This window comes from Cyprinodon variegatus, unplaced genomic scaffold, assembly GCF_000732505.1.
Source record: "Cyprinodon variegatus isolate N-32 unplaced genomic scaffold, C_variegatus-1.0 Scaffold1023, whole genome shotgun sequence".
Classification (NCBI taxonomy): Eukaryota; Metazoa; Chordata; class Actinopteri; order Cyprinodontiformes; family Cyprinodontidae; genus Cyprinodon; species Cyprinodon variegatus.
In genome coordinates, this window is record NW_015151476.1 from 60,102 (window position 1) to 75,114 (window position 15,013).

Here is a 15,013-nt window from a genome sequence, read left to right on the forward strand (position 1 = left end):
CTACAGTGTGTTGAATTCATGTTAATGTGGATTTAAAGACATTTCAATTAAAGGCGAAAATTGCAGGGGGAGATAGAAAAAAAAAAAAAAGTCTAATCAACCAAAACTTTCGCGACCCCCATGCAGTACCTCTGTGGAACCCCTTAGGGTCGCGGACCCCCTGTTGAAGACCTCCGCTCTAGAAGTTTTATACTGAAAGAGTTGATAAATTTTTGTATCTTTAGAAAACTCATGTACAGTAACAATAAATTATGAGAAAAAAGCCCTCCCTGTTATTGCAAGAACATTGAACAATGTATGTTTCCAGCAGACACCACTAACATGATTAGTCAGATGCATCAAAGAACAGAGGCTGTATTACTTACTCCAGACACTGAGCTTAATGTGCCTTTCAAAGTTTCCGTTGGGGAAGGTGGATATGTGGCACTTGTAGACGCCTTCGTCAGACACCTGCGTCTGTGGGATGAGCAGAGCTGAGCTCTCCTTGGTCGGGTAAAAGCTCTCGAACCTCACCAAGCTAGAGTACTGCGAAAACTCTGGAGAACAAAATAAAACAAACAGAAATCATTGTTAAAAGTTGTTTTAAAATATAAGTGAATAAAACTTTGTTCAACTTTGTCTGAAGAAACAGATTTGGAGTGTCTGTATCTGTGTTTTGTTCCACCGTACATTTCTCAGTATTAATCCCATTAAGTTTAACTACTAAACTGTGTACTGGACTATAAGGGTGATCCCTTTTTATCCAAGAGGCTGGGATGTTAATATTCTTTTTCATCCGTGATGAGTAACCTGTCTTTTTAAAGGATCACCTCCCTGTAAACCCAAACATCTTTTACATGAGGATTTTAGAATCTAAATCCCCTGTTTTAAGTAATGATAACAATATTAGCTTCTTTTGAATAAGCACTTTAAGAGGCTATTTTATTCTATATTTCTAATAGAGGATTTGAGACTACAAAACATTGACTTTCACATCACAACTGCAAATATTTGTGCTAAATATATTCTGATTTCTTTTAACATGGAAACTGATAAACAAAAGAAAAGAACAAACATGGAGACATCTAAGGGAATTAATGCAGATATTAGAGACCCTCCCTTTTTCTTAAGATGAATGCTGTTGGGAAGGATTTGGGTGGAAAACTGAATGACAGTAAAATAATCAACTTCCTGTTGAAATATATATAAAAAAAAAATGACACTAAGATACAGAGGGAATATACAGTTATGGAGCCTATTAGTGATGGGTCAGAGTCGTGGCACCAGAGCCTTTTTCACTGCATACTTTATACCAGGGGTCACCGACGTGGTGCCCACGGGCACCAAGGGGCCCTCAAGGACCACATGGGGGGCCCTCTTCGTCTTCTGAAAGCAGAACAACTCACTCTGTAGGTTAAGTTTAATTTTTTTTTTATTCTGTTGCTCTTCTTTTTAATCATTTATGTATTATTTCATCATGTTAACTATTTCATCATATTTTTGTGGTTTCAAAATGACAATATCAAAATAAGAAATGAATAAAAGAATAAAAATGAGTTTTTATGCATGAGATTTACTGTAGGTGAACACTGATCCCTCCAGTTCATAGGTCAGTATTGGTATGACCCGGTAGCCATGAAGTAGCCCTCAGCCTTAAAAAGGTTGGTGACCCCTGCTTTATACACTTACCTATATGGTCAGTACATTTCTGCAGTGCAAGTGCAATAAACCAAGTCAACTACTGTGTAATCCTCCCTTAGCTCTCTGTGCAGACATTTTTATATCTAAGGGAAACATATTGCAGGAAATTACAACTTTTTTTCTTTTTTTGTGCTTTTTTTGTACTCACTCACTCTTTTTATATTGTCTGTTGTATTTTTATCTTAAATAGCATCTTGCTTTGTACTTTGTACTCTATTTAAGCTACTTGAACCACAATTTTCCTAAAGGAGTAATACCAAGGGATAAATAAAGTTGAGTCTACTGTAAGTCTTTTTGGGAAAGTTTTACTTGGGTGTGTTGAAAGTTTCCAACCTGGGATTCAGGAAGGTTTGTTAGCTTCTGTTTGGCTCTGAACAGCAGATATATCTTTATATATATTTATATGTACTTATGATGAATTTCAAGGAATGTCTGGCCATCGCATCAAATAGTTAAAAGGATCTGCAGGAGGCTAACGATCATTAACCCTGAGGTGTTCTTAGGGGTTAATGTGGGAGTATAAAGTACCTAGGATGCTTTAAATCAGACATCCCCAACCTCGGTCCTCGAGGGCCGCTGTCCTGCAGGTTTTAGAAGTTTCCCTGCTTTAGCACAGCTGATTATAACGATTGCAGTAGACCAAAAGCCTGTTAATCAGCTGTCAATTAAAATTAGCTGTGCTGGAGCAAGGAAACCTCTAAAACCTGCAGGACAGCGGGCCTCGAGGCCCGAGGTAGGGGATGCATGCTTTAAAGTGTAACTAAAGCAAGCTTTACATCCACATTCCCGGCACAGAGTTAAAGTTGTTCTCTGGTTGGATTCCTAGAAAAACTCCCTAACAGATCCAGAATCCCTGCCATCAATCTTCTTTTTTTTGATGTTATGGACAAAATTATTAAAAAGAGTTTTGGAAACTCAGAATCTTTGCTTCTTTTTTTGCAGAAGATGTGGTTCTATTCTATTGTCAATCGCATTGGTTCCTGCAGAGGTTTACAAAAAAGAATTCAACTACCTACTCTGGTTCAGGGATCAGTCTGTATCGTACCAGGGAACTCCTGATAACCTAGAGTATTTTTCCTGAGTGGGGGCAGGATGGAGGGGGCAGGATGCATAATCACTATTTGGGGAACTTGGCAGCCATAAAATGCAACCGTTTGCAGGAATTTTACAAGGAATTTTAGAGACCTTTTCAACACACCACTTATCATCCTCCCTGTATGAGTCTGTCAGAGTTCCAGTGGTCTTCAATGTGTCCGTTGGTCTTACTGTAGAAATGAGGGGGTGAAGGAGAGTAGCTATACATCTTAGACATCATCTTAGGCATAGGGGAATGTTTTTGAGTCTTATCTAAACCTCAGAAACACACAAAAAACACAGAAATATCTCCCAAGAATTTACTCTCCTTAATGAATAAAAGCTCCTCTTTGGTGGTATACCTTTAATGCCTTCAGTGAAGTGGGCCATGATGACAGGGTCGTCTCTGCCATCTGGTAGCTCCTTGTTCCAGGTGACCTGCACCACATTCTCCCCTGGCGCTGCCTTGTAATGGCAGGGAAGTCTCGTCGGAGAGTCAGTGAAAGACAGAATATCGGTGTTAGGCTGAAGAGGCTCCACAAAGGCACCCCGAACACATGGTACTGAGGAGAGAACAGAAAGAAGTCATCAATCAATGATAAAGGTATTACATGTTGGGACAAAGAATGCATGAACTAGCATGTGAAGCTTCCAGGAAAGCTCCATGATAAAACCAAGTGTTGCAACATTTCCTGGCTAATGTTCAGATAACTGAACTGGGGTAGTATCTGTTATTGGGAAGGAACATGTGCCCATGCAGAACCCTAGAAGATTTTCTGCTTCATCCTAAAGCAATAATTATTATAAGAAATAGTCCGAGTCTGTTGAGTGCCAGCCGCCCTCAGTGAAATACTAAAGAACCTCAGTTGGTTTGTTTAAAGACAAACACACAGCTTACAGTTAGAAGTTCACCCAACCTGCTTGACTTTGGACTCAGTGTCACTGAGAAAACACTTCTTAAGGAAAGGAAAGGAATGTCTGTATGTGTTTTAAGACAACTAGGCTGAAAAAAACGACCGCTCTTCTTCAGTATTCTGTTTCAAAGCATACAATAACGAAGGTTTATAGCTAATCCTGAGTTCCTCGCTCAGAAATGGCTGCCGTTGCTGCTTTTATTTTATATCTGTGAGACCAAACGCGGTAAAAATAACATGATTTTGTACGTTCAGCTTTCTTTTAGCGATTTACTTTGTATTCAACCAGTTATTCCTTAGTTGAATACCATTTCTAAACCCTTCAATCATGTTTGACTCAAAGCAGCCATTAACCTTTGCTCTAGAATGTTGAAATTAACTACATTTGAAAACACAGTTTTCACCAAACTGAGGCAGTCATTATGGTCCCAGGCTTGATTAGATGGCTGTTTATTTACTACTTCCTTTTAAAAAAAAAATCTTTATCCATTGCTGCCGGGTACTACTGTGTTCAACGCTGCCAAACAGGAAGTTAGGCTGATTCTTGGTATCATTAAATCATGACAAACAACCTTGAGACCTGGTTATTACATAATAACTATTACTTTTATTTTCATTTAGACAATCCCCACAGATACATTACAGCTCATCACAGGAATAAGATCATTTCTACAAGTTGAAATATGTACATGCATCCGCATTTACGTTTAGATGAATATTGCTTTGCAGGTTGCAGCCTGATTTCTTGCTTTTAGTCGCCAACAACAAAACCCTCTTACAATTCTGAGACAATTATGAGTTTATACAAACCAGTTGGTTTGTTGCGATGGGAACTTAGAGGTCACTTATGTGCAATTTTCAATTATCTGCAAAGTGTCAGGGTTAGATGAAAGGAAAAACCCAGGGACCAATCAAAAAGAAGATGGAACGCCGCTGCTCATGGAGAAGCAAGCTTAGCATCATCTCTGCACCAAAATTAACACATTTAAGCTGGAATAAAGACCTAGATGTTTAGGGATCAGCCAGGACAAAGATATCATGTATAATGGTGGAGGTCGCGTTATGCAATGGGTGTAGGATTATGCAATGGCCAGTGGATCTGTTGAATAAAATAAAGTGAATTGGAATCATGAGGATTACCTCCTTGTTTTCAAAATGGGTCAGGAGGGAGATGAGGGCTAAAGACAGATAAGATAAGACACTAGAAAATAGATAAATAGTTTTACAAGAGTAAAAATATTGAGATATTTGGTCACAATGAGGGATTATGTTTAAAGGGTCAGGGTAAAGCTCTACATTCAGAGAATGCTGTGCTTCCTGTTGGGCATGGGGGAGGTGTCATCATGCTGCTGCTCAGAGTGGACAGAGGAATTATTGAACTTCACTTTAAACCTATGCTGGGTGTAACCTGTTGGATAGATGGTTAAAATATCTGGCCTAAATATCCAAACAGTACAAATAACTCAAACAAACATTATAACCTGCTTTAAAAAAATGGCTTTAGGCTTCTAGAAGCTCCTCAGTTTTAATCCTTTTCAAAATGTGAACTCAAAGGCTTGAAAGCAACGTCTGGGATTCCAGCTAATTCAATTCAAACTTGTAGACTCAATTCTTGTTTTGGAAATTGTTGAAGCTGATTGTTTTTTAATGACATAGTAAAGCAAAAATATTGGAACGGAGCTGTACTGTGTAGCCATTAAAACTGTGATGTGAACGTTTCAATTAACCTGCATTTTGTTCACACCCCTCCTCCTCATCATGGTTTGTCCCAATAATGCAAGCTGAAGCATTCTGGCAACTTAGGTCCTGATAAAGTTTGTGCATCAATTAGAAAAGCAGTTTTTCATTAATTCCCTTTGGGAAACAGAATCACATGATTTAGAGCTTTGCTGCTTCAGTAAAGCTAAAGAAACTTTTTGTAGACTGGCCACAAGGTAAAGCTCTGCTACATTAGAGGTTCTCACGCAATGATGTCTTTCAAACTGTCCGAAGCTCTGCACTGTGCAAGTTAATTACTTTTATCAGATCTTTCTTAGAGGCTGCGTTTAACCGTGGGAGAACCGGAGAGAGAGCGGCGTATCAAAAACCCAAACAACTGAACTTTGATTTCTGGGACGAACACGTTTAAATCTGCTCTGGTTACTGATTCACAAACCCCATGAATGATTACAAAAATGCCAATATGGGACATAGACTCCCACAGATTCTGCAAGGACACCTCGACACTGCCGTTCAGAGCGCCCACGCTGAGAGGAGAAGTCAATCTGGAGAGAGAGGCCGTGAGACGGGCAACGAGTCAAACTGAAGGTGATTTTAGAGCAAGGCCAAATGGAATAAGGCCAGAGATAAGACACATGAGATAAACAGCAAACAGAGAGAAAGGGTTAACCATCAGGAAAGAGTTAACCATCGTTCAAACATCCCAGACAAACACCAGTTGATAAAGCTGCCATTCAGGCTTTTCCTGTTCACTCAGAGTGACAGTAACTCCATCACACCTCAGATTATCACACCTGTTGAAACCAAAGGTCTGATAAGTGCATTTCTTCTTCTAAATGGAGCAGCATTCACAGACCCTATCTCTGTCACTGGCTTAAATCCACAGTGTGGGTCAAACAAAGAGGGATGAGTAGCAGCAGAATTAGTCACAGAAACAGGAGAAGCAACTTGCGCAAGAAGTTCTGACTTTAGTTCAGAGGAAGCAGGAATGCACCCGAGCTGCATTCTGTTCCGTCGCACCTTCAGACGACTAGAAAGGCTTGTATGTGGACATCAAAACTATACATGCTGATGTCTGGGTTACTTTAGACCTGCAGGCTGCAGGGATCTACTTGAACAAAGTTGACTGACAGCAAAGGTCTGATTTATTGGAGTGGGTTCACACAGCTCCTGGTAAACCAGGTTTAAAAAAAAAAGAAATTTATGACAAGCAATTATAGCAACAAACAGCCTACTTAGCCCTCCTAAAACAGAAAACCATGCGCTAAATGTGTTTTCTTTAGTCACTTTCACAAAACAAATCCAGAAAAGTTAGTTAATAAGTTCAATCTCTAACGTTCTGCTCTCTACTTTTTCTCATAGTAGCTTCGGCCAGTCTGTTCCTGTTTGGCTCTGACTCCATCCTGAGAGAAATATCAGCTCTTCTGCTGCCATCTAAACCTTTGTTTATAGATGTTGGAGATTGGCCTGTTTTCCAGTGTAGTCCTGTTTCTCTGACTGTGACTGGCTGGATGTGCTCTCTTCATCCTCTGACATGGGAGCTGGCTCGGAGCTCGTCTGCCTGGCTGTGTGTTTCCTGGACGGGGCCGCCTTTTACAGTTTTTTGTATCTCTGCTTCTGTCTGCTTGAACCCCACTCGGCCTCGGCAGATGGCCGCTCACACTGAGCCTGGTTCTCCTGGAGGTTTCTTCCTGTTAAAAGGGAGTTTTTCCTCTCCACTGTCGCTACAAGCATGCTTAGTGTGAGGGATTGCCTTGAAGTCAATGAGTAGATGCAATCAACTGGTTTTCCTTAGATAGAAAACTTTGAATCAATTTGACTGGATGATCTGGTTGAACTGTCTCTGTAAAGTGCCTTGAGATTAAATATGTTGGGAGATGGCGCTGTATAAATAAACTAATTAAATTGAAAAGCCAAGTCGACATGCTTCTCCCAGGGTCTTTATGATATAAGGAATTAAAATATATATAAATAAAAGTAAATACTCAGAGAAAGGGTTTGTGGATCACTTAAAGTAGTCCTGGAAAAAAATTTATAAAACACTTTCAAATAAAAGATATTTTTATAGTGTGATATTTTCACATTCAATAATCAGTAAAAATATTTGTTTTATCCATCTAAATCTTAACATTCCTTTAAAATAAAAGTTTAAAAACAATGACCTTCAATTTTTTTTCACTCTCAAAACAACTATAGCTATTTCTCTTCGATATGAGAGCAACTACAGAACATATAATTATTATAAGGCAGATGTGTGGTAATGTTTGTGAATCAGGAAATGGACCCAGGATGAAAAAAATAAAAAAGAACTTTGCCAAAGAATATAACTTGGCCAAATTTCCTCTCAAAGCTTTAAAATGTTGCTCTAACAAAGTCCAGGTTGGACAAGTTTATCTCACTACCACACACAATATGCATGATCTATATCTAAAAAATCCAACTTTGGTCAATTAGGCATTTTTTACCTTCAGGTCAAGATGGTGCAAGTGTCTTATGAGAATGATTTGCTTTGCACCATTGTACAAATTGTGTCATTAAATAAAACACTGTCAAAAAAAGGTGTAGCTGCTAACGTAGCTTAGAGTTCAGAAAAAATAAAATAAAATTAATTAACCAATCAAAAACCCTTGCTTGTGATCTTCTTCAGGAAGTTTTGCCTGTTTGCTTGTTGGAATGGCCTGAAAATGAACTAGTGCAAATATAGAAAGAGCTTTTTTTGTGTAATGTTACTTCATTCTGATGCTTTGGATGATGTTTGTGGTTTAGGACTACCGTAATAGTTGCAGCCCTCATCCCAGCTGCATCATTGTGTGCTTCCTCTTTCCTACAACCCTTATCTGTAAATCTCTGAAAAACATTTAATGTTGCTTTCTCATGCCAGCCAATTGAAGCTGCAGACATAAGGGCTGCTTATTGACCTTTTTCCACCCTGTTTTTCCTTTAGATTGCCTTAAAATTATGTCTTTGGATACAGAGATCTAGACAGACAGCTTATTTATTAATGCACTGTTGCGGATTTACCAAAAACCATCATCTAATTGATCTAGTTTCTTGAGATGCATATTTTATTGATCCCGTCTTTACGTTGATAATACCATAAAAAGATGGAGGTGCACAAATGGTTTCATCAAGTCTTTAGAGGTCTTTCAAAGCTAGAGTTTGGAGACGTTCTTAAAACTGGTAGATGGAATCCCGCTCAGACTGAGAAGCTGCAATAACTGATAATCACAAACCCAAAATTTGCCCTATATAGAATATATAGTCATATATTGATTTTTTTTTTAATCATTAATGTTGTTTCAAAGGAAAAGATAACTAAATTGCTAATATCCATGTGGTTTTTGTATAATAATCATACTTTTATGAGTGCCAGAAGGTTATTTTTCAGCTATTCCTTATATTTATCTACAGCTATTGGCTAAAAATGTGCCTGTGTGATTTTGGAAAAAAAATAAAATAAAAATCAGAGGTGCATTTATATAAATACTTTATAACACAAAAAAAATATAGAGATAAATATCTCATACTGATACTCAGCTTAAAAATATTAAGATATTATCCTTGTTCCATATCAACAAGCTGGTACCAAAGAGAACTAAAATTGCCACGCAAATCAAGAGTTATACTATGCAAAAGAAAATTTTATTTTATTACTAAAGAACATATTGTATGTAAAGCATTTCAATAGAGAGAAACATTATTTGATGAAACTAACATTGTGTAACTTTTGGGGGCGGCTCAGTGGTGCAGTGGGTAGCACTGCTGCCTTACAGCAAGAAGGCTCTGGGTTCAATTTCTGGCCTGGGAATATTCTCTCTTTGCATGTTCTCCCTGAGCATGTGTGGGTTCCCTCTGGGTACTCTGGCTTCCTCCCACACCAGTCCAAAACCATGACTTTTAGGTTAATAGTTTCTCTAAATTCTCATTTTGTGTCTCTGTGTTGCCCTGCGATGGACTGGCGACCTGTCCAGGTTGTACCCCGCCTCTCGAAAATAGACGGCTGGAGATAGGCACCGGCACCCCAGCAGAGATAAGCAAGATGGAAGATGGATCTGTAACTTTTATCCACTGGGGGCGCTAGACCTGTAACATCCAGGTTTAACAGCTGAAAGCCCCTAGAAACACAGCACTGTCACAAAAAGAAATGTTTCCCTCAGTGTTTTGTAAACTGATAGCAGGCCAGTTTAGACTAACAGACTGAGAAGCCATGGAAATAATTGTAAAGACAAACTAGATTAAATCCTACAGGGAAACAAAATATGACCAATAGGTGAGTTTTTAGGAACAGACCAAATGGAGCATCAGTACAGACCACATGCTTTATACCCACTTTAAATATGTCCCAAATTAAGCTAATTCTTTGGTAAAAAGTTAGACAGTATCACTTCAGGCGAATTATGAAACATTCTGGAATTTGTCCTGTCTATAAAACTCAGTCCTTCCTATAGGGATATCCTGATCAGATATTAAATATTATCTGAAATCAGACATTTATCACCTAACATAATATTGGAATATATCGGCCTGCATCTACAATCTCAGATATAATCCAGCTGAAACTGAAATGGGTTAAAGAAACTCTTTCTTTATGTTTCTGTAACCATAAATTGGTCGGTTGTTCTCCTACCTGTTCTTGTTATTATTTATTGTAGTAATACCATCTGACCAAGCTTTTCCTACTATCCCCCATTACGAAATGAGCTTTTTAAAAATATGAATGAGTCATGCTGGTATCGTATCAGGTATGTTTGGGTATTGTTCATTAATCAGAGCTCCATTATCAGTATCGTATCAGAGATAGATGTCTTTAAACATCCCAAGTTTTTACCATTTCTACCGCTTTCGTAAAAAAAGTAAAACAGCCTTTTGTCAAGAACAACAATCTTTGGCAGTGCTGCGTTTAACTGTAGTATATAGCCTCAGTCACACACAAGGACATTCTAAGACAAGATAATCAAACTATATGAAGGTAATGAAGAAATCAGTTCTGCAGCTTAGAAATTAAAACTAAATAAAGGTTAAAAGACCACTGGCTGAACCAGCTGATTGGCTTTGTTACTTAAAAGTGTGTTAATCTACATGCGTGACGCACAGCCATCTGAAATATAAGATATAATGGGAAAGCCTATTGAGCTGGGGTCCTTGATGGTGGTAAGGCCGCCCAAATCTCCTGGATCAGCCCCTAAAACATCTATCAGCTCTGGATGATCTGGTGCTGAGAGAGATTTCTAAGAAGGTTGTGTTGAATTGTAAATGCTTTGAGACCCTTAGCAGTTTAACTAAAGCTGCACAAACAAACTTTAAAAGACAGCACGTCCTCTGAAGGTAAAAATCACCATAAGCTTGTTTTAAAAAAAAAAAAAACTAAATCAATCCTTGATGACAGGATAATGCATTTTGCTTTAGAGTGCAAGTCAGCGTTGAATGAAACAGCACACAGGGTGTCATTGAACTGGGTTGTTCCTACTTTGTTAACCACATAGCATAACTATAAAAAGCTTAAACTTATCCATGATGTTTCTACAGTCTGTAGGTTTTGGCTTGTCTGCTTTGAAGCGATGAATGATAAAAGTAAGCTTGTGAAAGCTAATGTTTTAAAAGGGAAACTTAAAATGGTTTATTTTAATGTGCAATTCAGTGATAGGCTGCAGCTAGATTTGTCTGCAAAAAAATTTAAAGAAGTGAAAGTCAACAAGACCATGCATTGTCTCTGAACGGTCTGCACAGGATGTTATCTCCAAGAAAACCATGAACTTTCTATCATGGGTGATGGGGGATTTAGAGCTAACCTACTGTTCTGTGTGTGAATAATTTCTTACTTAGAGGCAGTATACATATAAATGATGTCTGATCTATGTGCATCTGCATAAAATGGCCCACAAAGAACATGAAACCAAACTGGTTATGCTCGCCTCATGCCAAAGTCACCACTTATTCACACCCACACAGAGCTAAATCTTCTAACATCTGCTTCCTTCTAAAAATAAAATCTTCTTACAGAGGTTCCTCGTCAGCCTATATGCATTGAGGACAGAACCTTTTGGTGCTGATCTCCTTATGCATTAGATAACCCAGCTGAAAAGACGTGCACACATCTCCAAATTGCACATATAGCCAAGGGAGTTGTTTTTTTTCCCAATCTGCAGCATTAATTTTAAAATGTTTTCATCATTACAGCAGAACAAACTACTTAATGTTGGTTAAAGACATCAGAAGTCTGAGGTTTATGAAAAGTTGCACCAACAGTTCTTCATTTATATCTTTTTGAGAGCATGAAGCACCAAGAAAAGGGGACAGTATCCGTCAAAAACACAGGAACCTTTCTGTTTTATGCAGAAACAGTGTATGCAGAACAGCAGATCCTGGGAACTTTTCGTGTGTGGTTATCAATACTGCGTGATATGCTAGAATATAAAACACCATACAGGGTCTGTAGAAATACCTCCAACCTCTATGCAACCACAATGTGTGCTACTGAAGAGCAGCAGCTACAGCAGCAAACTGCCAAACACATATATAATGTTTCTGTTGGTTTTGCTTTGTGTCTGGGAGGAAAATATTAGGAAGAAGAAGCTTGCATTCTTCAACCCCACCCATCCTAAGCAGCGAGGAGACAGCAGCACTTGTGCAGAAATATAATCACAATGTTGTTTTTTTTATTACTGTCTGTTCTTTGGCTTGGGTATTAAAACTAGTCCAGTGTCACACAGAAAAATCAGTTGGTTTCTCTTGCTATGCTCACTTTTTGCACAAATTCAGACTATTTGATCTCTCTCTGTTGCATCTTCCCATACACTGTATCCCCGTCTCACTGATATGCTTTGTATCCTCCTTAGCTTCTAAACTATCAGTTACAAAAGTTGGCTGCGTATAATTCACTTATGTATCACTGAAAGTTTCTTTCTGTTAAAATTATTAGTTTCTCTCCACTTTCACTGCATGCTTGTTCATGAAAGGAGATTGTTGCAAAGTCAATTCCTTGTTGAAATATGCTGATTTGTTTAAATAATAACAATGAATTAAATCTAAATTTTAAAACTGTTTCTCAAACTGACCTTTAGGATTGATTCAACATCAGAGGAACGTTGAAAACTTGCAGGACTCCAGCCCTCTATGATTAAAGTTGCTTTTAAGTATCATATTCATTTGTATGGATTGCAGTGGGATGAACTACAATGATTTCGACAAACCTGGTTTCCATATACCTAGAAATGCATTTCTTTGTCTTGTAAAATGCCTTGAGATGACTGCCTTTCAAAAATTATCCAGTAAAACTAACTTGACTTCGAAGAAAATACATGTATTACGCTCTCTTATACAGTTTGGAAAAAAAAACTAACTAGGATAGCAAAGATATTAACACATATACTTGTGTCTGTAGTTGAATAATTCAATAGTGATTAGAAATATATAAAAATAAAAAGGATTGGGAAGTTTTGCCACCCACAGTCATCTTATAAGGCTAGGAACACATTGAATATTTGACTGACTGAATGACAGAAAGACATTTTCCTTCACGCTTATCCCTGCTGGGATTGTGAGTGGTGCTGGTGCCTATCTCCAGCGTTCTACGAGCGAGAGGAAGGGTCCACCCTGGACAGGTCGCCAGTCTATCGCAGGGCAACACAGAGACAAACAGCCATAGGAGTGGCAGCCTAGTGGTTAGGTCATAGAGCTTGGAATCCTGACGTTTCGAGTTCTAGCCCTACTTCCCCCAAACTGCCACTCTGGGTCTCTGAGCAAGACCTTTAACCCCTGATTGCTCCCTGGGCGTCACACGATGGCAGCCCACTGCTCCCCAAGGGGATGGGTTAAATGAAGAGGTACATTTCTCAAATCTGAGATTAATAAAGTTCAATTAATATTTATTCACTCACACCTAAAGAGAATGTAGAGACTCGTAGGTTAATTTTGCCAATTGATTGCTATATAGACTGTAGGAGGAAGCCGGAGTACCCAGAGAGAACCCATGCATGCACAGGGAGAACATGCAAACTCCATGCAAAAGGACCCCGGCTTGTAAGTTTGCTGCAAGGCAGTAGTGCTACCCACTGTTCCACTAAGCAGCCCCAATTTAAAATTCCTAATCATAAATTCCTGCATAAAACATCTATGCAACATATATACACAGTAAAACAGTTTAGAGAGAACTGATCACAAAAAAACAAAGCAAATCTAAGCCCAAAACATAAATCTCCAAGATTTAAAACCACGTAGAGATGCTGAACACTCCCTCTGTCCAAATAAACGTGACATTTCTTACACAAAATGTCGACACAAAATCTGTCTGTGGAGTTGGAAGAAGTCTGAACCAGTCACATGCATGGAGTTAAAAAGAGCAGAATATCCTGAATAAGAACAGCTCCCACAGAGAGCAAACAGACGTCTCCTCCTAGGAAGAGATGAACTCTAACATAATAACTATAATAATGCATGGAAACCCACCCTCAGCAAGCCAGGACGGTTTTTGTTTTCAAGATTTATTTGTTTTTACCATTAAGAAAAGATGAGAAATAGACAGTTGCAAATATAAATAGGTAAGTGAATTAAAAAAAAAAACATAGGAGGAAATAAACAAACCACCCATACTGGAACACAGAGCCACTCTTTTGTAGCTTAGTAGATTTTACAAGCTGCAATAGTTGTCAAACAGGATGAGGGTTTGTTTTTTTTCAAAATGCCAGCAACGAAATCTCTTTCTAAAACTATCCTGTAAATGTGCAAAATGCATTCAATCGCAAATGTACAATTTTAACCCTGAAATCCATTTAAATGTTAAGCAGATCAGAGCTTTATGCAGAAAAATATCATAACTTTAGTTACATAAAGTAGGCTATATACAAACTAAAACAAAATATAAATTAATTCAATTACATCTTAGTAACTAAAGACCTTGTAATAACATGGTTTATATGTTATTTTCCAGGCAGAGACTCAGTATTTACCTGGTGGGAGATGTAAACTCCCACAGAGCTGTTTTCTCCTGGATTAGTGAACTACATGTTAGTCAATAAAAATTCATTTATCTGCTCGTTTTTGTATTAAAGTCCGGTTTAATGTGATTATCTCAGTCGGAATCTGATATAAAGGGTTAAATGATTCAGGAAAAGTTAGAGGAAACTTATTCTGATGGATTTTGAATGAAAACTCACAGATAAGAAAGAGAAGCAGAAGCTCCGGCACTGATCTGATGGACTTCATCTGTATCCGAACACCAACAGTCCGTCTCTTTTCTCCAAAATAATAATAAAACTGAATCAAGCTTTCATAATGCGTCTCCTCCAGCCCAGAGCCGACAGACAGGTGCCAGGTGTGTTTTCCTTCAGCTCCTATGAAGGTTTCCAGGCTGGTTTTCCCACAGTGGGACAGAAAGGTAGCAGCAGTGAGGCTGAAGCTTCATTCCAGGTGACTGACTGAGAGCAAAGTGAGGAGGATCACATTAAACACACAGAGCAGGACAGCAGAGCGATAGCTTGGTTTAACACTAACTCCATCTGCTTGTCACGCAGAAGGACTCCTCAACCTGCGCAGCCTTTTGCGCTGCTACACCTGTCGGCTTTAACCCCGCCCCTAAACGGATACTTCACGCCCTCCCAAAAATGAGGCGTTCAAGGGGCTGAGAAAAT

General features: G+C 38.6%; 1 protein-coding gene across 1 annotated transcript in view; it reads right to left on the reverse strand.

The window, feature by feature from the left end:
• LOC107100888 (nectin-4-like) overlaps positions 1-14,896 on the reverse strand; it is a 44,296-nt gene extending 29,400 nt beyond the window's left edge. The window contains exons 1-3 of the mRNA XM_015399554.1: positions 14,540-14,896; positions 3,117-3,317; positions 366-536 (exon numbers count right to left, since the gene is read on the reverse strand). Coding sequence (XP_015255040.1) covers positions 366-536; positions 3,117-3,317; positions 14,540-14,588 — 421 coding nt within the window. The 5' untranslated portion in view covers positions 14,589-14,896. The remainder of the gene's footprint in view (positions 1-365; positions 537-3,116; positions 3,318-14,539) is intronic.
• Positions 14,897-15,013: the final 117 nt, after the last annotated feature.